Source organism: Cebidichthys violaceus, unplaced genomic scaffold (assembly GCF_023349555.1).
Source record: "Cebidichthys violaceus isolate CVI_PGR_0920_01 unplaced genomic scaffold, fCebVio1.0.p SCAF_75, whole genome shotgun sequence".
NCBI classification, from domain to species: domain Eukaryota; kingdom Metazoa; phylum Chordata; class Actinopteri; order Perciformes; family Stichaeidae; genus Cebidichthys; species Cebidichthys violaceus.
Window position 1 is genome coordinate 718,766 of NW_027176959.1, and position 23,694 is coordinate 742,459.

The 23,694-nt window shown below is 42.4% G+C and overlaps 2 protein-coding genes across 2 annotated transcripts; one reads left to right on the forward strand and one right to left on the reverse strand.

Moving 5' to 3' along the window:
* Positions 1–2: 2 nt before the first annotated feature.
* trir (telomerase RNA component interacting RNase) lies at positions 3–1,847 on the reverse strand. Its single transcript, XM_068737013.1, has 3 exons — positions 1,023–1,847; positions 603–674; positions 3–504 (listed from the first exon to the last, which is right to left on the reverse strand). The coding sequence occupies exons 1-3, from the start codon at positions 1,311–1,313 to the stop codon at positions 397–399; spliced, it is 471 nt and encodes a 156-aa protein (XP_068593114.1). The 5' UTR covers positions 1,314–1,847; the 3' UTR covers positions 3–396.
* A 9,830-nt stretch (positions 1,848–11,677) lies between these two features.
* Positions 11,678–18,451, forward strand: LOC137892098 (deoxyribonuclease-1-like). Its single transcript, XM_068737016.1, has 9 exons — positions 11,678–11,684; positions 11,758–11,768; positions 11,932–12,020; positions 12,180–12,266; positions 13,696–13,808; positions 14,196–14,308; positions 14,443–14,594; positions 15,026–15,119; positions 18,261–18,451. Exons 1-9 carry the CDS (start codon positions 11,678–11,680, stop codon positions 18,306–18,308), a joined length of 714 nt encoding a protein of 237 aa, XP_068593117.1. The 3' UTR covers positions 18,309–18,451.
* Positions 18,452–23,694: the final 5,243 nt, after the last annotated feature.

Below are 23,694 nucleotides of genomic sequence, written 5' to 3' on the forward strand. Positions count from 1 at the left end.
ACTGAGGCACAACACCACACATTAATGGGCAGTGTAGATTTAATTGACACCTTGGTTTGACTATTAAATCAAATCCAACTGCTAATGAACCCTAACTTAACCCAGACATGACAAATTAGAAAACACGTAACAATAATGAATGCCAAGTTTCCAAAACACCTTTTGACATCAGATTACCAGAGTCCCAACAAAGAACAAGCAAGACAAAAACAATACAAAAAAATAAAAATAAAGAGGGGGGGGGAAAGGCCCTTTCAAGCTACGCAGTTTGTGACGGGCTTTCCGCGGAGGGTGACTTGAACTGGCAGTATGAGAAGGTTCAGGATTGGCCGGCCGTCCCGGAGCTTCTCCCAGATGGTCGTCCACCTCACAAACACTTTGTCGCGTCACGGAACCCTACTTGACCAGAGGCCTGGTCTTATCGTCGTCCCCACACTCGTGGGCTTTGTACTTTTTTACCTCGGCCATATACTTTGACCAAGCATCGCTCTTGCCTGGCATGCCCTGCGGGAGAGGGAAAAAACGCAAAGTGATTAAAGTCAAAAGTCCAAACATTTCAAATTGACCCCCACCACCCCACCCCCACCGCCATCTCCACTCACTTCTGATTCGTTGTTCTGCTTCTTTGCAACCACGCCGGTCTTTAGGAACACGCCGCCTCTGCGCTTCCCCACCTGGGTTAGGGGATAGAAGACTGAAACCGTTATAGGAGCCCTTGCAGGTGGACTGTCAATGAAGGAGACTACACCAGAGCAGAAGGTCTACATTTAGTTTCTTGCCGCACCACCGGTTGAAACCATCATCAGTAAAAAAAGGAGCATCCATAGTCTTCGCTGGTCTACAATTATTGCCACAATGTGTTCAGAACAAGTAAAACAAATCACTGGCATGTACTACTGAAATATTGGCCTTTATTTCAGGATGTAATAACTTTAGTGTCAGAGCGAGACTGTCAATGGTGCTCCACTTTGGATGCGTGTTGAAATACTGCTATCTCATCTTACAACTGCCAAACCCCTTACAAAGCTCGTCACGGGAGGGGGCTTCTTTTCCACTGGTGTCTGTCCTTGTTCGGTGGCTCTCGCCTCTCCACCTGTTTGCTGCGTCTCCTTTTTCCTCTTCGCCTCCTCCTCCATCTTCTTCTTGAACATCTCCATGAAGCTGCCGTCGTTGGCGAACGCGTTGCCCCCGGGCACCGGGGCTCTGCTCGCCGACGGCGCGGGGCTGCCGGAGGGGGACGCGGGGCTGCCGCAGCTGGAGTCGCTGCTGCTGCCGCTCGTCTGAGGTTTGCCGTGTGCGCGCTTTGGATCCATGTTGCCGGGCGCAATGTTCAGAGGCAGATACGACGGTCCAGCGGCTCGAGTCGAGTGAAGTGTCCGTAGTCTGAAAAGTGTGGCTTTGTTGCCAAGTTGGCCTTGAATGAACAACACCGCTAACACGCTGCTAGACGGGCTAGACCCCACCCACAACACAATACAAAAAGCCCCGGACTCAGTCCACCTAAACAGCTGCAGTCCAAGTCGGGTAAAAAAGGAAAAATAATTAAAAAGGCTTCACAACGTCAGCCCTCTAGAGCACACCCTCCCGACAAAAACAAAAGCAGGCGCTGGTCCGGCTGCTAACGTGGCTAACACCGCGGGCTAATGTCCGGTTTAGTGAGGTCTTTACAGACGAACAAACTCAACTTGAACCTCCAATTCATGTGTGAGACGTATCCAAATATAACGATACAGCAAAGGTGTACCTCACAGTTCAAACGCCTGCAGCAAAGTCTCAGAGGTTCGCCGAATTTACACACGCTTTTCGCTAACTTCAGCCGTCTAGAGCTTGCTGTCGGCCATGTTTAATTTCCCCCTGATGACGTCACGATGTGGCTGTAGCGTCCCCTGGTGTGCCGGAAGTGACGCAGATATTTAAGAGTCCTTACTGGCGAATTTGTTAAGACTACTGTTGAGCTTTTCAGGACATCTTTAAATATAAACATAGTGAAATGACTTAGATCTGAAAAGAAATGTCTGACTTTTACTTTGGAAAATCAAAGAATTGATATATTTTTTTTGTCTTCATGTTGTCAGAGATTTCTTCAACTCAAAGGCATCAGTCATTGCCAGTAATAACTCATTTCATTTTTCAGCAAACAAAGATCAAAGACTAAAACTAAAGACATTTCTCTCACAATTTGGTGGCATTTTTGTTTTTAATTTATTTTGGACACAGAAAACATGCTTGTGAATAATCCATTTGACCTTATTTACAGCTACATCTGTACAGCATTGTATTTAGATATTTTTGCATTATTGTATTGATATACACGGATGCCAAGTATCAATCTTTTATTATATATAATATTAATATTGCCAATACAAATTTTGGTAACAGTTGCTGTTATCAGGCCACCAGATGGTGCTGAAGTTCTTCCTGGTCATGGGTAAAGTCAGTGAGCTGGACTCACAAACAGCTCAGTTTGTCAGGTGCATGATGCAACATTTATGCTTCATGAAACGTCTTTATGACTCACAAAAAAAATATTTTGCTGCAATAAAAGTGAGGTGAACCGAATGAAAACTTTTTACTTTTTAGATAAAACATACATAATTTGCAGTTGAGAAAAAGGTAATAAATGATATATGTCATCACAATGCTCGTCACGTTGCAAAATATTTACACTAGGATCATATTGTGGCTCAAGTATGGCGATAATATCTTGTCGCGTGGTCTCTGGTGATTCCCACCCCTACTCTCTTGACCAGTGCCACATCTTGATTCAGCCAACACTTGTAGTCAGCGTCTACACTTTCTCTCTGCAGGTCTGAGTGGCAAACAGCTGCTGCAGCCCACCGATGACGCTTTGGAGCTGAGCAGTGACAGAGAGCTGCAGCGGGGTCTGAGCGGGTTAGGGTGCGATTTGAAAGTCTTCCAGGCTCTCGCCGTACAAGACGAGAGGCAACTGTCAAATCTATTTACTTGTAAAACTTAATGTTTCTGTTGTTCCGACCGGCTCGGAAGTCGCAACATAAGGGACACAACACCAAATTAGTTCCAAAACACCAAAGGTTACAGTTTATTATATGACACGAAACAAACGTAATGTGCAAATCCAACAGAAGACCAGGGTCTGGTGCCAGGAAGGGGTGAGAGTGAGGTCAGAGCAAGGAGGCGCTTATATAAGTCAAACCCACACCTTCACCCAGGTGCCCTCAATCAGTCATCAGGGAGCCGGAGCTGGAGCACACGCACACACACACTACAGTCTCATTGAGGAAGAACCTCGAAAAAAATGAACAAGCTTTCTTTATGCAGAATGAGCAAAGGTGGGGGCCGATGGCCAATGTTACAGACATAGGAACAACAAGTGAAAACAAACGGCCAGCAACCAAAACAAGCGGCCCGAAGGCTTTGGCGCTGGAATATTCTCATACAACATTCTCAAAACACAGTTAGTTATCTATGTGAACAGGAAAGAGAGAATACTTCTTTTCTACAACAGAGACACAGTGGTGCAGTTCAACAAAGTTCAGAGCAGAAGTACTTATGCATGCATACAATACTGAATAGAAATATATACTAAGTAGAAACATATACTAAGTAGAAATATATATACTACGTAAAAAATACCATTACATTCCTCCCCTTGACCATTGTACATTAGATCATTACAATAGTATATATCAGGGGTCACTAATAGGGGGACCGCGGTCGGGATCCGGACCCAGATGCCGTTGTATCCGGACCCAGGACCTAAAACCGATAGATAATTGAGAATTATTACATTTTGACGGAGCATTTTTATTTTAACCGGCGCAGCTTTTCCAGCCTTTACGGCACTTGTTCAGCGGCGTAAATCACATCACGTGATGCAGCGCAGCCAATCAAATATGGTTATTCTGACAAGTTTCCTGACTCGAGTGAGATGTACACACACGGGGGAGACGAGGAAAGAGAACGAGGAGTAGAAGAATTATTACGTGAGTCAGAGAAGTTATTTCACATGGCGTTCTCCAAAGAGAGAGAGAAGTGACCAGAGTCTTTAAACAATAATGAACAGACTCTTTCACAGGTTCATTCTTCCCACGGACAGTTTAAAACCAGTGTGTCTCATATGTTCAGAGACCGTGGCGATTATTGAAAGCGGTAATGTGAAGCGCCACTACGAGACAAAGCACAACTCTTTTGAGCAAACGTACCAACTCACATCTGAAATGAAGTCACAGAAAATAAACAACCTAAGAGCCCAATATGACCAGAATCCTAACAGGTTAATTCACTGACCAACTATGATGTTAACAGAGAGAATGGAGCTGAAACAAGTAGTTTAATAACCACACATAAAGTCCATGCTCACACATTTCTCTTGTTAGAAGATGACAACAATATAATAATGTGGCTTTTTTGATTGACATCACTTCACACCTGAATTAACTGAATTTAAAGCTGCAGGGCAATTCAGTGAAATTAATTTTTCTAAAATGAATTACTTCATTTTAACCTGAGGTGAAATTATTTTGTAACTATGCACCATTTCCTCTAAAATCTAATCTGAAATTAGACAAATTGCCTCATTAATGTGATTTGAAGTTAGCTCATGCATGCGATTTTGAAGGGCTTTAATTTTGAAATGCTACATCAGAATGTCCTGGTTCTCTGAGTGACACCTTGAGGTGGTCTGCTATTAAGATGCACATTTTTCAAAAGCTTTCTGTTATGTCAGTTATTCTTTAATCCAGCCCTTATTTGACTTGAAATGAGAAGAACATTTATTTATGTATTTTTATGTATTATTTATAATCCATCCACTTAAATTTTAAAACTGAGAATAATAATTGTTAAAATATAATTGATGTGTACTTTCTTTATTTGATTTGACAGTTGTTGGCTACACAGAGATGTTGTTACTACTACTAGGCTTCTTGAATATATATATACGGCACTAAATAGCGCAAGTTAGATATTATTGTAATGTTTCGGACCTTTGCCCGAGGAGATTTTCTCTATCTGGACCTTTTGGAATGTTAATTAAATACCCCTGGTCTAAGACCTGCGTCAAATGCATCGCGTTTCCATCGATTACTATTTATTATTTGGTGGGTAGTGAGTATAGTTTTTTTTTTTACATCGAAGGCGAGTTGTCCCAAGGGAAACATTACCGTAGGTATGATTGAAACATACAAAGGTGGCATTAGGGGCGTGCATTACTGAGTCAGTGTCTGCCAGCGGCGGTGCGGGAGCCGGATTAATCTGCATAGGTGGGCAAGTTTTAAATAAAGCACTATCATGTCAGGCTTGACAATATTTTTGTGCATAGGCCGAAAAGCCTTTTGTGAACCAATGAGTGTTGATTAAGTCTAACATACAGCCCTTTCCAGCGTGGTCAAAGCCATGTGATAGCTTAGCATAATGAGGGAAAAGGTGTTTGGGGAGGCACGGCTTACCGTCAGGCCCGCTCAGCTGATGTTGACATGGATTGGAGAGCTGAGAGAGAGGAAGGCTGTGGAACCATTGTATGTGAGAGAAAATTAGGATCTGGTGAGTTCGGCAGGGGTAGTTGAGCTGCTGCTTTGGCAGCTGCATCCGCCCTTGCATTCCCCTGCGAGACAGTGTCTGTATCATGTGTGTGTGCTGCACAGAGGCGAGCAAAATGGCATCTAGTAGTTCTCAAATTTTGTCATGGTGAAGGACAGGCTTGCCATCAGATTTTAGAAATTTGCGATGAGGCCATAACGTTCCAAAATCCTGCACAACACCAAAGGCATATCTGGAGTCTGTGTAAATGGTGACAGTTTTACCCTCTGCGGTTTTACATGCTTCTGTGAAAGCAACCAGTTCGGCTGCCTGTGCAGAGAAGTGGTGAGGAAGAGAACCAAACACGAGGGTGGACCAGTCTCAAACAACAGCAAAACCAACATGGTTAGTACCTGTGGATGGGTCCCGCGAAGCGGAACAGTCAACATACAAAACAAGATCTGAGTTACCCAATGGAGTCTCAGTGAGGTCGGGGCGAGGAGTGCACAAAACCTGGAGTTCTGCCAAACAGTTATGCTCCTCGCCGTCGTCCGGACCGGGAAGGAGAGAGGCAGGGTTGAGAACATTGCAGCGTTTCACAGTTACATTCGGCATGTCAAGTAAAATGGTGTGATATCGAAGCCACCTGACAGCGGACAGGTGGGATGTCTTTTGCTCGAGTAGAATCAGAGAGACGGTGTGTGGAACGAGCAATGTAACGTGAGCATAACCAACAATATCGCGAGATGCTAACAATGCCTTTTCTGCTGCAGCCACTGCTCGGAGACACCACGGATGTCCAGCAGCGACTGGGTCAAGTTTAGCTGAGAAATACGCTACTGGTCGCAATCTGTCGCCATGTTGTTGCAATAGCACTGATGTCATACACCCATTGTTTTCATCGACGGCTTGGGTGAAAGGTCGTGTGGGGTCGGGTAGACCCAAAGTCGGTGCTGACTTTAGCTTTAAGTCAGTAAAGGCTGCTTCTGCTTCAGGAGTCCAGGTCAGTTTGTCATGTGATGAGAGGCCTTTTCCATGGATCAATGCTCCCAGAGGGGCTTCAAGGGAAGCATAATTTGGGATGAATGTGCGGCAGTAGGACCACATTCCCAAAACTGACAAAAGCTGTTTCTTTGTCTGAGGCAAATCCTCTCAGAGTCCACCTGGCTAAAACCTGCAGCCTTCGTGATGGGAACTGAAGGAGACTGTTGGAGAAAAATCACTTTTAGAATGATCAGCTCTTATGGTTTAACATACAAGGCTCCGTGAAGTCTGTGGCTCCTGTGTCTCTTCACACTTGGTATCTCAGATGTTCCTCGTTTAGCAGTCACTGTGACCTTCTGTAAGGGCCGATTGTATATCTTACTAAACGTCAAGATGACGTTTGTTTGTGCGGAAGGGGAGAAGAACAAGTTCAAGACATGTAGCTTTATGCAAATGATTCTGTGCAAACGCACTTGTGTGTTATCCGCAGTATAAATAACAGAGACCCAGAGACAGACCTCTGAGCAGCCTTGATGCATGACTTGTATGTTTCAACTCTGTCTCCTTCTTGCAAGAATAAATGTCCTGTGATAATGACTTTTACATCGGCCTCGAGTGAATTTCTCAAACACAAAGTTATGCTATTTTATAATTTAATTATTTTTCATAAGATAAGATATTTGTTCCCATTAGCTTATTTTCTCATTGCACAGATACTGTGTTGCTCAGTTGCTCTGCTTCCAGCACTGCTTGTTTTAAGTAGAGCTTTTATCCAATCAGATTTGGCCCCTATGCTGTCTCTAGGTTAAAAAAATCTGCCCGGAGGCCTTCAGAATTACAAGTGAATCCCTTTGCAGTTTAAGTAAATAGGGACGACAACTACAACTGGGGAGGCTTGACTGTCATCACTGGTGTCCATGGATCGAAAAGGACCTCTTGCTGGAACTAAAACGCACCGATGTACCGAACAACCGCGCCATTAAACTCTTTGTAATCAAAGAAAGAAGGATGGACTTTGTCTTTAAATAGTCAACAGCAGCTTTGGTAAGTGAACTGCTTTTGTTTTTACATCTGCAGTAGCGTTAATACTGTGTTAATTTGTCTATGGTGTCGTTTTTATGATATGGTTAATATTGTTCCCTCTGATGTGAATTTGTGGTGTCTTGTCAGCCCATCAGGCTACATGCATGACGCAATAATACAAACTATATTCATTCCTTCCTCTACTCCAGGGGTCTGCAAACCTTTTGATGTGAAGCGCCATTCTTAAATGTTCTTGTTAACCTTGTTAGAACCATCAGGTTTAACTATGACACCACATCGCAATTTAAATCTCCAACGTATCTGTAATTTTACTCCATCCATATGAGCAACGGGCAAAGCAATGTCCCCCATAAACAGGACATTGTAATTATATATGACAGAGATCTGTTTTCTGGTAGTTCAACATATAAAGTCTATTTGAAATAACCACATGGTTTTGTATACTTTAGTGTGAAATAAGTACTATACGCTGCTAATCCCAGCTGTAGAGACATTGGTACAATTGTGTCTATGTACCTTTAATGTGCTTTTGTATGCAGATTATTATATTTAATGTCCTGTCTTATCTGGACCCTGAAATAAAAGTTTGACTGATTGATTGATTGACAAGTGAAAAGTACTTTTCTCCTTTAATTAAGAACTCTAGTGCACAGAAATCTGAATTAGTATGTTAGTGTTATTATCAATGAAGAGGACATGATTGTGTATCACGATATCTCAACATATGATTTCATTACGACATGATTCCATTAAAAAGGCGATAAATTCTCATATTGAATTATCGCCGGTGTGTCGACGGTGGCGCACGAGAACTACCAAGGTGTTTTCCAGATCTTCCAGTGGCCAGCATTGTGAATGCCCCAAAGTGCAACCAATATTCATGCCATAGTCAACTAATGTGGAGGCACAAGTGCAGTGAATAAGTGCATATCAATGTAAATCTGAAAAGAAAGTTGGATTTTTGATGCTTTCTTTCAATGTTTCACCCTACAAAGTATGAAGAAATGTTCGATGACGGCACTTTCAGACTTGGATGCAAATCTGACAACTTGCTTCAAACTACGACAACTCTAACAAGTGCCGCCGTTGGCCCCGCTGAGCGTGACGCTTACTCGATTGGGAACCAATCACCACAGAGCAGCTTGACATTCTCTATGTCATCGTGGCAGAGGAAGCGGAGCTGGACTTCACTGAGAGCTGTGGGAGGCACCACGTCACTCATTCACACCTGCGGAGACCAACAGAGAGCAAAGAAAGGTATGTTAATTGTCTATTTAATTAGCATTTTTTTATTAATTAGTTTCTTTGTTAAAGTGTGATATTTTGGCAAATGTTTGCTTTGTCTTTGTTCTTCCTTTGCTCTGCCAAGAGGATGTGTATGCTGTTAAACTGGATGTGAGAGATTATGAGATTATGAGGTGTGTGTGTGTGTGTGTGTGTGTGTGTGTGTGTGTGTGTGTGTGTGTGTGTGTGTGCGCCACTCTGCCTATTCGGTTGACAGTTGTCAAAAAGCTGTTGTTTCAGGTCCCTGAACGTACCAGTCCGAGTATTATTGTGCCTCTATCAGGAGGTCAAAAAGGAAAAATCCACAGTGCTGTCCCTGCCTGACATGACTTTGATCTTCATTCTCAGTCATGAGTGTGCAGCCAGCGTCCACTTTATAATTTTCATTACATTTTTCTATCCAATTCCCTTTAAAAACCTTTGTCTTAAACAAAACTAAAAATGTTTAGTAAATAATCAAATAAATTGAATCTTAAAAAAAAATAGTTCAGGTGAAAGATTTCAGTACCTGAAGTTACAGACTATTTTGTCTGTCTACATTATATCAGATAATTAGATGCATATTACCAAAAAAAGTTAAAATGCGTCATTATTAAAGGTATTTTTTTCCGCACAGGACTTGATTTGGCCGTGCGTACCTGTTAGTGCATTTGAGTCTGTACTGATAACTCCTTTTTGTACCACTATAATAGTAAGGCTGCAATATGTTTTGATTAATTAATTTATTTGCAATATGGTGTATAATAGAGCATTTATTATATGTCCTAACATTGTATTTATGGTGTTGAACAAATTCACACACTAGACAAAGTTAAGTGGTGTCAGGTGCTTGATGTGCAGAACAGACACATGATGCCGTCTCCTCTCCAGGTTATTGGCTGCACACAAAAAAAAAGTTAAATCCTACAAAGACTATATTGAAAACAAAGAAATAAACGCGTGCAGAGAATGCATTGTGTCCATCTCTTGTCATCAAGCCTTCACAGCATGCAGACTCGAAAACAGAAATGATTTCACACCAAACCAGTCTGTGTTAATGTGTCACAGTGTGTTAGTCCAACGAGAATGCTCCACATAAACAAGCTTCATGTTGTTATTTCTGACTACATTACCCATGTACACTAAACTATCATTATTACCTTACAGTGTTTCCCCTACCATTATATTAGGGGGGCGTAAGTAAGTAAGTAAATACATAAATACATATATGCATAAATAAATAGATAGATAAATGGATAGATAGATAAAATACAGTACATAGAGAATGAATAGGGGATTATTTAAGTTTTTCTTTTTAGTTTTAGGAATGTTCTGTTGAATATGTAGACAGCATAAACAGGCAGTTGTGAGAGGAAACCAGACCTGGCCATTTATAGAGTCTCCCTGCCAGTCCTACAGAAAGGACAAACTTGACAAACACTATTTTAAGCTATCAGCTATCACTTTTAATAGAATAATAAGTAAGACTAATTTATTCAAATTAGTTATGGATTTATGTAATAGTCACTAATTGTGCAGGTGGTAAAGGCAGAGCTAATATTAACAAATGTACTGTATATACCTACATGTAGCTTTATCGATAATAAGACATATATTATAATTTTTGTTTTTTTTTATTAATAATCTGAATCCGCAAGGTATTCAAAAGCTGTCAAATAAAAGTTGTCATTTGGAATTTTACTTCCATAATATTTTCCCAAAAAGTTCTTCCACATACACCTACTGTCAGGTTCAATGCGTTTGCATGCAACCTTTACATGGGAGCTGACAGAAAATGTATTTCATTTAGCAGTACACACTCTAAATGTCACACAGCAGGGGCGGATCCAGACATTGTAAACATTCGGGGCTCAGCCCAAACCTGGTGGGGGGGCCAGTCTTTTTTTTGTGCCCTATTTACGGCAGCTTTATGCACGCAAGCAAATTGAGATAATAGAACGCCTAAAACCTATACATCTTTCGGGAAAAACATGAGAGTTGCCAAGGAAACAATCATCCTATATTGTATCTTCTTGTTCTCAAACTGTATTCATCATTCTGACACCGTAGCCCAACAAATGTTGAGGATGAAAAAAAGTCAAAGATTGTCTTATTACTATTTTTGAATTCCATAACATACTTAATTAGGCTAGGAATTAAGTGTTAACAGCATTAATAATCTTGAACCTATTTTTGTTACACAGTTGGAGAACAAGTCTTGCAGATTATCTAACATTATACACAGGGACTGGTTTTGCTTGATCTTTAATAAGATGTTATTTTAAAGGTGAAGATGATTCATTAAACACAGGATATGGCTGACTAAATGTAAAATATGGCAACAGTATGCGTATAGGATAATAAAAAGTTCACCACACTGTATTTTAAAATCTTTGTACCAAGAATCACCTCCACAACAGTGTGACCAGGGTGACAGAATAATGATTCTCCTGCTGGAGTAATAATTTACCCAGCATGCCTCTGCAAAAAGCAGCACATGAAACGCTGGGTTGTCGACTCGCAGTGAGATAAACTTACAGGAATAGAGATCCTGCTGTCGTGTGTCCAGGGGTGCAGATGTTGGTGCGTCTCTGACTCCCACAGCTGGGCAGAGAGTCTTTCAGGCTCCTCTAGCATGCAGTATAACTATTACATGCTACCTGTCCATGTGTCATAAAATCAAGATTTAGAATGATGAATTTTAAATATACACACTAATGTGACCTCTTTGGCCCAGGATGCGTTGGGTGTGTGTGTTGGGCCTCTTGTCGGCCCTGCTGCATCTGTCTACCTCCCTGCTGCTGCTGGGAGCCTTCAACATCCAGACATTTGGAAACCAGAAATCCTCCAACGCGGCTCTCATGAACAAAATCAGCACGGTCTGAAAATGTTTTGTTTTTTTGGCATCCAATATTCCTTTTTTTAAGACTGTATCTCATCAATATAAAGAGGATATATTTTGAACAGCGCTGAGTAACGTTAAAATACCACAAGGTTTACTCGACATCTGGCCTCCCTTCAATTGCAATAGTTTCAGGAGAACTCTACTTGAATCGAATGAAACTAAACAGACCACTAATATAATAAGACGGCACTGCCGCAAGAACTCTAATCAGATATGTGTTGTTTTCTGTTTCTCAGATTGTCTGTCGCTACGACATCGTTCTGATCCAGGAGGTCAGAGACAATGATCAGACAGTGACTAACAGACTCAAGACGGCCGTCAACGGGTTAGACTAACCACACACCTTATATAGTGCTTATATTACTACACACAGAATATAGTGACCTTCTGTAGAAGTTAAGTTGGAAGGCTCATGAACTCACATTATGATTTGAGACAAACAAAATGATGCTCTACATCTGTGTGTTTGTGTGTGTTTTCACAGTGTGTGTGGTCAGCACGGGTACGACTACATCGCCAGCAACCCTCTGGGTCCTAATGTACACAAGGAGAAATATGCCTTCTTCTACAGGTAAACAGAGAGAGGCAAAAACAACCGATCCTCTGTTGGAATCCTCCGTTGAGATCCCACATCAGTGAACAGAAAACAAACTATTTCTCTTTTAAAGTTATACTTCAGATCTGCACAGTGTCTTTGTCCTTATTGTCAGCGATTAGTGCCAGAAAACTACTTATGTAAAAGTAGCCAACATTACAATTAAAATACTCAACTACAAGCATTCAACATCGAATACATAAGTATTATCAGAAAAACGTAAAGTATCACAAGTATAACCACATAATGCAGCAGACTGGGCCCTGTCAGAGTAATAGATTACAATGCTAGATTATTATTGTTAGCTGGTCTTGGTGGAGCCAATTTCAACTAATTGATATCTAATTTCCTAATTTAATCTGTACCAATGCCTCATGTTATAATGTATGTTATATGTTTTGTATGTGAAAGCACAATCTGAAAAGTAACCTTAAGTAAAGTAACTGACGTGTTTCTGGTCCTATGCACATAACTCACACCGACGTAGGTGAAAGCAAGAAAGCTTTTATTGATCCAATTCCCTCGTACAAGTTGGTGAAACAACTTCCTTTCTTCCTAAAAGTATCGCTGTTTATCTCGACACACTCAAGAAGTCCACAGATTAATCCACAGATTGTTCCACAACATAATCCACACAACACGGTTACTCCCCACCACTGGTTTTTATGAAAGATGGTTCAGTACAGATATTAGCAGATCGGAGTTTACAGTAAATATGGGTGATCATGTGTCACGTACTACTGTAGAAACATGAAGGAGAAGACCCACTCTCTACGTAGCTAAAGACTCATTCTAAGCTAACAAAAATGCAACGATTCGTAGTTTCAGGTGATGAAAACATTCAAACAACACTCTGCCAATAGATAAATCCTACACACTGTTCCTTTTTGAATGCAAATTACTTGCAGATGTGTTGTGAAAAATTAAAATGCATTTGAAATTCCCATATTATATGGAGTGTCACATAATTGCATAACATGCACAATATACAGCATAGCCCACCATACTAGCTACTATATAAATAGCCCACTTTAAAAACACCAAACACATCATGAAATTTAATTTCTGCAAAGAATACTGGTGAATACAGAATACCTTTTGGTCCAACTGTATTTAGTAACACAGACTTCCTTTGGTAATTATACTTACATTTGTTGGGCAAAAAAACCAAAAACATGACACATCTGCACATTACATTCATCCATTCACACATTCAGGACCGGTCAAGCTGCTCCCTAGTGGTCACAGGACCGATAAATGACTTCTGAAAATGCTCCAGCGATGCTGTGAATAGCTGACTACAGGAAAGGGTTGATGAGCTTTAACCGCTTTTTGAAGACTACTTCAAAGGCAATGTGTTTACAGTTAGTGAGAGATGTGGTTAAGTACTATCTTTCCTCTGCAGGACGACGACGGTGGCCGTGGTTAGATCCGCCATCTACAACGACGTTCCCTACGGTTTCTACGGTCGCTTCAGCCGCCCGCCCTTCATGGTCGAGTTCTCCTCCCAACAAGCCGGTACGCTCTGAAAGAGTGCGGCAAAGAACAGAGAGCGATAACTCTTTCTCACTGTCAGACGCCAGTGATGGAGATTGCCTCTCTTGTTAGGCGACCAACTGAGAGCTAAACACCAGACGTGTGTGAGAGATTCTGAGGTCACGATCCGTTGGTCACCAAGGCCCCTTTAAAAACTGTTTTGTCTTCAGTTGAAATCTGACTGCCATACAGTATTTATGTCAGCCACATAGGGCCGGCAACTCTGTCCTGCCACATTTAAAAGACAGTGAGCTCACTTTTTTGTTATATGAATCATGTCTGCCATATCCAAAACATCAACTTGTCTCTTGTCATCTCACATTTCCCTCTTCGTTCACTCACTCCTTTCTCCTTCCTCCTGTTTTATAGTTGTGAGGAACTTTGTTCTGATCCCCCAGCACACCTCTCCAACAGCCGCTGTGCAGCAAATCGATGCCCTCTATGACGTGGCGACTTATGTCATCAATCAATGGAACACCAATGTGAATGTTCTCCTCCAGAAAACACGCAAAACCAATTATTTGGTGGAATTTTTTTTAAAAAGAGTGTAAAGGATGATTAATTTGTTAAAATACGAGATGGGGGATGGTTGAAACTATTTCTGCTCTCTCTGCAGAACATCGTGCTGCTGGGCGACTTCAACGCTGGAGGCACTTACGTAACGCCCCCCAGATGGCAGCAGATCCGCCTCTTCATGGACCCGCAGTTCCACTGGCTGATCAACAACGCTGCGGCCACTTCAGTGGGAACAGGCTTACCTTACGACAGGTGGACACACACACACATACACACTTGCATGCACACACACACACACACACACACACACACACACACACACACACACACACACACACACACACACACATACACACTTGCATGCACACACACACACACACACACACACACACACAGACACACACACAGACACGCACACACACACACAGACACACACACAGACACACACACGCACACACACGCACACACACAGACACGCACACACACACACAGACACACACAGACACACACACACACACACACACACCACACAAACACACGCATACACACTTGCATGCACACACACACACACACACACACACACACACACAGACACACACACACACACACACACACACACACACACACACACACACACACAGGTGTACAGACTCTAAATTCCACTCCTCTTCCTGTATCTGCAGGATTGTGGTCACTGGTGCCATGAACGCTGGAGTGGTGCCCAACAGTGCTGGGGTCTACAACTTCAGGGTGGCCTTTGGTCTCAACTTGCCACAGGTAAAAACAACTTTAGCTTTAACTCTCCTCTATACTAGAATTCACATTGTTATGTGTGCCGTTGTCATCGTGGCCGTTGTAGCGGGCTAATTTCGGTTTAAATTTATACTTCCACGGCAAGGGAGAATCAGTGATCAAAAAGGTGGATCATCCAGGACCGTTCCCCAAATGTGACGATGTCGACTGCATAATTTGTGGGCGTGGCAGACATCGTTTGACCTCTTCTCTGATTTTGAGGCGGCTGTAGCTCAGTGAGTAGAGCGTGTCGACCTCCAACCAGATGGTTGACGGTTACGAAGTGTAGAGAGTAAATGAGTAAATGAGTAGAAAGGAAGAGTGTGTCAAGAATGTAGATTAATAGGCAGAAATAGAACATAATATTCATACATTTGTTTTTATTAGTGTATAATGACCTGAAACTAAGAAGGCTTATGCTTTACTTAGCTTAGAAAAAGACATTTTTTATCTTTATAGGAAGCGGGTCCTCTTCCACAGAGTCCGCCATGTTGCACCGCCATGAGCCTTTCTTTAACTAAAGGTAGTGATAAGCTCCAACGTTACTGGTGCTTTTTATTAGTACGTTGTAATGTTTCGGTGTAGTTTATTATCACGCTGCAGGGAGCATCTCCTCTGCTCTGTCTGTCAGGGCTGATCTCCTTCAACTACACTCACACACACATGGAACTAAGTCAGCATACAGAGCACAGAGGCTGCGGTGGAAAAATCCAAAACTTTATCAATACATCTGTTCAACGAACATGAACATGTAAACGAAAGTGAAACCTAATTCAATCTGCTCTGTCCGCAGCCTCTCATCCACCGCTGCTATGTTTAAACAAACACAACGATCGGCCAAAAGCTTTTTCTTTTCTTTTTTACAAACATGCTAAAACCGAAGCTGTCTGTCCTCAGTCTGTTTCTGTTAGTTTCTTATGAACTTCTCTGCTGGCTGAGACGAAGCAGACAGGAGGACAGAATCAATGACTGATACTATATTATCAATGAACCACGGGGACAAACAGGACTCAAAGGCACTCAAATGAATCAGACAAAAAAACGTAGTCGATGAAAAACAGGCAGAGAACATAACACTAGGAGAATCACTGAAACGCTGGACACAAAGGACTAAGATGAACCGGCACAGAGACAGGGGAACACAGAGTTCAAGTACAGTGGGGAGGTGTAGGTGATGGGACACAGGTGGGATCAATCAGGGGCGGGGCAGACAATCACTGTGGCGGGAAAACACACAAAGGCAGGAAGTGAAGTGACATGAAATGAGAGGAACATGCCAACCGTTATGAAATACAGCCGCCTTTAATAACTCTGGACTAACATGTTGGTTGGAAATTCTTTTAGAAGCTCCATCATCGTTGTGCCGTCGATGAGTGACTGCATATGTTAGTACCCCATATATAAGGTGGTCATTTGTATTATTTTGTGGCCTCTACTTAAAGCCCGCCATTTTGCTTAGTTTATGATGGATAGGACATTTTAGGATATTATATTATAATGTAGTCTTAGAGTTTTTAGTAAGGCCTTTATAGCTTAATATGTAATAATTATTTAAGATCCCTTACTGGTTCCAGTCATTTTTTTGTCCATTAATATTATTCCCTCCCCGCGGCTCTCATCCCTGCAAATTTGACTATTTTCTTTGATTCCTTAAATAAAACCTTTGGTTAATTTTTAGGAAATATGTCTCTGTCTCATAATGGTAATGAATCTGTAGGCCTTAACAATTCTAAAAGAAATGATATCTTACGGTTAAGCTTAAACTTCCTGGGGTGTGATTCCCCAGGTGGCGTTGTTGGTTCCTTCATTTTCCCCCAAAGGCCGCGCACATAAACATTACAGTTGCTGCTCTAGAGACGATATTTAGTTGTATCTCAATTATGAATGACTTCTAATCTTGATCTGAATTTTTTTGTTTTTCAAATTCTATACAAGTTTGTAAAAGCAATGATTTAGTCATGAGTATTTAAGAGTAGCTCCTTGCAGTGATTAAATCCTACAAACCACTTCATGTTTCATCCTCTTGTCACAGCGTAGGAAAGCACATCGCTATTGCCATGGATCATTTATTGTAACCAGCATTAATTAGCTAGCTAACTAGTGGACAGCTGACTAAGTGGCTAGCTTGCTAGTTCCAGCATGCTTTAATGCTACACTGGTTACAGAATATGAGCTCAGCAGCAGCTCTGGGTCTTACTCCCCGCCACTCCAGGGAAGGACAAGCTACCATAACTATCAAAAATCACAATTTTCTTTTGTGCTGGTCAAATGAACACAAAACCGTTCATTGCGTTCTACTTCTGTTCCATTTCAATGGTTTTCTCCTTGCAGCAGTGATGTAGAAGTATAGTGACGGCTTGGTCAATGCACGGTGACATCCCTGTTGGGAGGTTACAGGTGAAACAGATTGTGAACACGAGGAGGTGTCAGTAAGACGTTGTTATGAATCCCAGTGTTCTTCTTGGCAAGACCCGCCCTGCGCAGCCATTCAAGAGCAAGGATTGGCCAGCAACCATGCTCACCGAGGTACTGGTAGCCTGAGTTGTTCAGGTTCTATGCCCTGACCAATGGGCTATACTGGCCCAAACTAGTCAAGGTCTAATGCCTAAACCTACACAGGGCAGTTTTGCCAAGAAGAGCATGATTATTGCGCATCAGTGTATCAAAGTTCACCTCAACTCACCAAATAATCAGATTTTACGGAAGGTTATGTGCTGGACTGTTTCTTTCCTTTGAGCAGTTGCCAGGCAACCGAAGGAGACTTAAGGAAATTCCCAGACCAGTCGAGCAATAGTTTAGCTTAGGGCCCCAAATAATGCAGCACATTTTTATTTTTTTTATTTCAATTGTTGCACACATACATGCTTGGTAAATGGTCATCAGTTTTGGTTGATGGTGCTGAAACATGCAAAACCAGTACTGTGTGTAGTCCTTCAGTGATGTAAGTGAAGAGGGTGTTTTGATGACTTGAGTTTTACAAAACATAATAAACCTGTTTTCTGTCGAACCGAGGACATCTTGCTGAAGCTGGACCAACTAGAAATTGTGCCACAGGGGAAACCCACAATGTTTTCTCTCTCTCTCTCTCTCTCTCTCTCTCTCTCTCTCTCTCTCTCTCTCTCTCAGGCATTGGCTGTCAGCGACCATTTCCCTGTGGAGGTGACGCTGGCGTAAAAGAGTACCTGAATCACGACTGCCAAAACCGTTGCAGAGACCTCCACGGTGAATTTGGATAATGATGACTCATGGGGGTGCAACCCGCTGCAACCATGCAGCATTGAATTGACTAGACCAAAATAAACAAATTATTTCTGCTATTCTGTTTTGTCATTTTTTTCAATGTTTCACCTTCATTGTATCAAGTAGCAGCACAATTTTCAGAGGTATGTATCGAAAATGTTGCACAATAAACTAAAGCTATCTGCATGTCGTGACGCCAGCAGCAGTAGCAGTACGTCTGAAAGAGACTTTATGAGGATCATTGTTAAAGATAAAGTACACGGCTAAAAATGAAAGTGACGATGTGATTTTTAACAGCTTCATTTCATTCCTTAATCACACGAATCAATCCTCTGACAACAAAAACTATCATTGCTTCAGATATTTCAGGCTAAATGTAAATAAAACTGTGAGATCACAAAGGCATCGCCCACTGTGGGCTGTTTAAATGCTCCCAGAGTTACTTTCATTAGTTATGGCTCTTGAAGTTACAGCAAGGCTAGGCACTCAGTGGAGACCGGCCTGTGGCAATAACTGACTGTTCGCTAAAGACCTCCCCCGAAAAGCAAATGTCCAATCACAGCTTAGCAACCGTAACTGGGCACAGTAGGTCTGTGAAGCTTTGGCTAACTAGCATACTGAATATTTCACAAAATATGGTTTAATGGTAAATTAGAACGGATTGATGTAACTTTAAATAAAGTATTTAGAAATTTGGATAGAAAACATTTTTGTCACTGAATCACTGGTGTCTATCAAGGTTCAAGGTTAAGTTATTGTCATTGTCCAACACAGGGTTAGCAACCAAATGCAGTTGTTCCTTTCTGCTACATAAGTGAAACAAACAAACTACTTATTATGGTGAGTGTTTCACGAGCTTGCTGGTTGAACAGTGAAGGTGAGCTGCTGCAGGGAGCTGTACTCAATGATCTTAGCACAATTGACACAAATGAACATGTGACACCAAAGGCAGATCCGTTTTTCAACTAGTGTCACAAACTCCCCAAACGCATGTATCATTCTATTAGTTTCCCCTCTCTCCTCTAGCCCCTTCTCTTTTTAAGCATCTCCATATACATGCCCAGCGACTTCTGAATGGAGTCTTTGGTGATGAAGTTTCCAAAGTGTTTGATGTCGGCATCTCTGTTGGACGTCAGCTTGTCGATGGTTGGCTTCCTCATCATGGACTTGGTGATCGCTCTGGCGTGGTCTGTGAAGTGGACAGATGAACAATTGTTCTCCAACTTCTTCATCATTTGTAAACCACAACAAATGGTGAGGAGGATTTATTTCACTCCTGGCATCTGTGAGGGAGGTGTGGACCGGGATGAAGCTGATTACTGGCTTCAAGGTTGGAGGGAGACAACCAGGGGGCTCCCTGGAGAGGGCCAACGAGCTAAACTCTTTCTTCAATAGATTTAGCTCACAGCCCTCATCTGTCTCCTCAACACACCTCACCTCACAAACACCTCGGCTGCCTCCTCCCCTCCCCCCTCTGTCCCCCCTGGTGAGCGGCACGGACAATGAGCCCTCTACTTCAAAGGGCTCTTCCACCACCGACACCATGACCACTCTCCCCCCCCTCTCTGTGACGACTGGCCAGGTTAGAAGACAGCTGGAGAGACTCCACCAAGGAAAGGCTGAGGGACCTGATGGCATCAGCCCCAGGGTCCTGAAGACCTGCGCCATCCAGCTGTCTGATGTCCTACAACACCTCTACAACCTGAGCCTGAAGCAGGAGGAAGTCCCGGTGCAGTGGAAGACGTCGTGCCTGGTTCCTGTTCCTAAGAAGACGACACCATCTGGCCTCAATGACTACCGACCAGTTGCCCTCACATCCCATGTGATGAAGGTGCTGGAGAGGCTGGTCTTGGCCCACCTCCGACTGCAGGTGAAATCATCACTGGACCCTCTGCAATTTGCATACCAGCCTCATGTGGGAGTGGACGACGCCATCATCTACCTGCTGCAACGAGCTCAGTCGCACCTGGATGGAACCGGTGGCTCTGTGAGAATCACTTTCTTTGACTTCTCCAGTGCATTTAACACCATCCAACCAGTGCTACTGAGTGAGAAGCTGCGGGAGGTGGGGGTTAACGCGTCCACTGTCTCCTGGATCACTGACTACCTCACAGGCAGACCACAGTTTGTCCGACTGGGCCGTGTGCTGTCTGATACGGTGGTCAGTGATACTGGAGCCCCACAGGGAACTGTTCTGTCTCCCTTCCTGTTCACCTTATACACCACTGACTTCCAGTACAACTCAGGGTCATGCCATCTGCAGAAGTTCTCTGATGACTCTGCAGTGGTCGGGTGTATAAGGGACGGACGGGAGGAGGAGTACAGGGCAGTAGTGGATGACTTTGTGGAGTGGGCCAGTAGAAATCACCTGCTTCTGAACGTGGCCAAGACCAGAGAGATGGTGGTCGACTTCGGGAGGAGGACGACGGCTCCACAGCCACTGAGAGTTCTGGGAGAGAATGTGGACATGGTGAAGGAGTACAAGTACCTGGGTGTCTCCATCGACAGCAGACTGAGCTGGAAGGCCAACATCAACGCTGTGTACAAGAAGGGGATGAGTCGACTCTTTTTCTTGAGGAAACTTCGATCCTTCAACGTGTGCAGCAAGATGTTGGAGATCTGTTGAGGCCAGTGCACTGTACTTCGCCGTAGTCTGCTGGGGGAGCAGCATTGGAGCCGGAGACACCAACAGACTTAACAAACTGGTTAAGAAGGCCGGCTCCATCATCGGCTGTAAACTGGACAGTCTGGAACAGGTGGTGGAGAGGAGGACACTGAAGAAACTATCATCCATATTGGATAACCAGGACCACCCTCTCCACCACCTACTGCAGGGACAGCGGAGCACTTTGTCCAACAGAATGATCCAGCTCCGCTGTCATAAGGACAGGTACAGGAGAACATTCCTGCCTACCGCTATAAGACTGTACAATAAATCACCTCGGGCCAAATCAAATCGTTAAACCTCTGCACTACTGTTTATTTAGTTGATTTAATATTATTCTGTTCTATTCACTGTGTATATAGTGTGCATTTTTTATATAACATCTTTACTATATTATAACTGTATATATTGTGACGTGTATTTTTCTTGTATTTTTCTTTTTCTTTTTATATAATATTAAGATTTTTTACCTGTGACCTATTGCTGCTCTGTAACCTATTGCTGCTTGTAACAAAATAATTTCCCCTCGCGGGATCAATAAAGTTAGTATCTATCTATCTATCTATCTAAAAAATGGTACAATGATCTTATGTTACTATTTTTAAGTTGCATACATACATACATAAGTGGGGTGAAATTTAGCGTAAAGAGCATTATTAGGGACCGAGCACCAACGTAGTTGGCGCAGAGGACCTATTGTTATTCTAATGTTTATTATTATCGTGCGCGTTTCGTTGCAAAAAGGAGGCGCTTGAGATACTGGGAATTTTGGGAAATTTGGCACTCAAGCCATAATTTGCACAAATTGAAGGCTGATTGGGGTGTCCAGCTGCAGTATGGAATATTGGCTCGATAGCGCCCCCTATTGAGTAGCCCCAACATTGGGTTTCACTTAGCCGTATGAAATTTGGTAGGTATGTGGAACGTAATGGGACGTACAAAAAAAATCCTCCAGCAATTTTTCACTAAACCAAACAAGAAGTGGGCCATTTGAATTTTCTGACGTTTTTGGACCATTTGAAGGCGTCATACTTTAACGAACTCCTCCCAGAGATTTGACCCGATTGACTTCAGATTCGGTCAGTATGCTCTTAAGTCCTTGGCATTTAAAAGTTACTTAAAGATCAAAAAGTTATCGAACTATGTATCCGTTGCTCATTCATGGGCCAACTTCAAATCACAGTCATGAGACAATTTGTCTAATTTCAGATGAGATTTTAGAGGAAATGGTGCGTAGTTACGAAATCATTTCACTTCAGGTTACTAGCAGACCACCTCAAGGTGTCACTCAGAGCGCTGCCACTACCAGACGCCATTGTTTGCTGACTTCTGACCTGTTGCCTCCGCTAATTGCGCAACTCTAATGCCAGCAGCCTCGTGGGGAGGGGAGGGGGGAGCTGCGCTCATGTGATTGGTTGAAAATGAGGCTGATATCTGATTGGCTACGGAGAGGTCCAAGTTGAAAAAAACGCATTTGCGTCAGGCGAGTCTCAAAAAACCCACACACAAATGTGGAGCGATCCACAAACAAATGGAAAACATCCACACACAAATACAGAAATATATTTGTGATTTTTTTTTTTACATTTATATAAATCGTAATTAATTTATGTGTGCATTGGAATGTATTTGTGAATCGTTCTGCGTGCATTTGTGAGTCAAATTTATGTCAATCTTTGTGTGCATTTGTAATTCGAATATATTTGTGAATTGTTCCGTTTGCATTTGTGAGTCTTTGTGTGCATTTGCAATTATCGAGACTGATCTGACCCCAGAGAACTCTGAGCACAGAGTGCAAGGACAAAGTGGTAATGAACAAGGAGGAAAAAACAGACTCAATACGCAAGGGGAGGAGAGTGTGAACGATGGACAGGTGAAATTAATCAGAGCAGTGCAGACAATCAAAAAGGCGGGAAAACAGTGATTTAAACCAATCATGACAGGGTGAGTGAACTTATCAAAATAAATAGAACAGGAAACTCTACAACCAAATGCCAGGACCATGACACTGACTAATGACATACTATCATTGCGAAATGATTTCCACCAAGTTCTGTCATGATTGATGGCTTTTTGTGACTGACCATTTCATAAATGACACTCAGTAATTCATTATTTCTAAATGTGTCAAACATCTCTTTAAATACTTACCAGCCACAGTAAAATAAATAATTTCAGACCTGGCTGTACAGAGCCCCTTGTGGCAAATTTGTATAAACAAAATTAGATATATTCTGTACACAAGTGTTCCTTCCAACAATGCAGGCTAATAAAAACATGTCACTTAAACTCTTAGTCAGAGAATTTCATAATTAACATGTAGTGGCAGTGTGCCATTTTTGAATTCCTTAGTTTATTCAGTGATAAAAGAAAACATAGCATGGGAGGAATCAGGACTTTCACATCATTGAAGTGCGTGGGGAATACAAGGAGAAACCACAGTGTTAAGCTCTGGCGACTCAATGGCAGTTCTTGTGGATTTAAGGCAGTGTAGCCATTCATGGGGATGTCCACTTCATAAGGGAAAGAGTTAGATTAGCCCCATTTAGGAGTTACCCTACTAACCAGCACTTTGGTTTAATAAATGGTGTGTAAACATAACAGCTTTTAAGTCAATATGACAAGGGTGCGTAACAGATGCAGATCAGACAACAG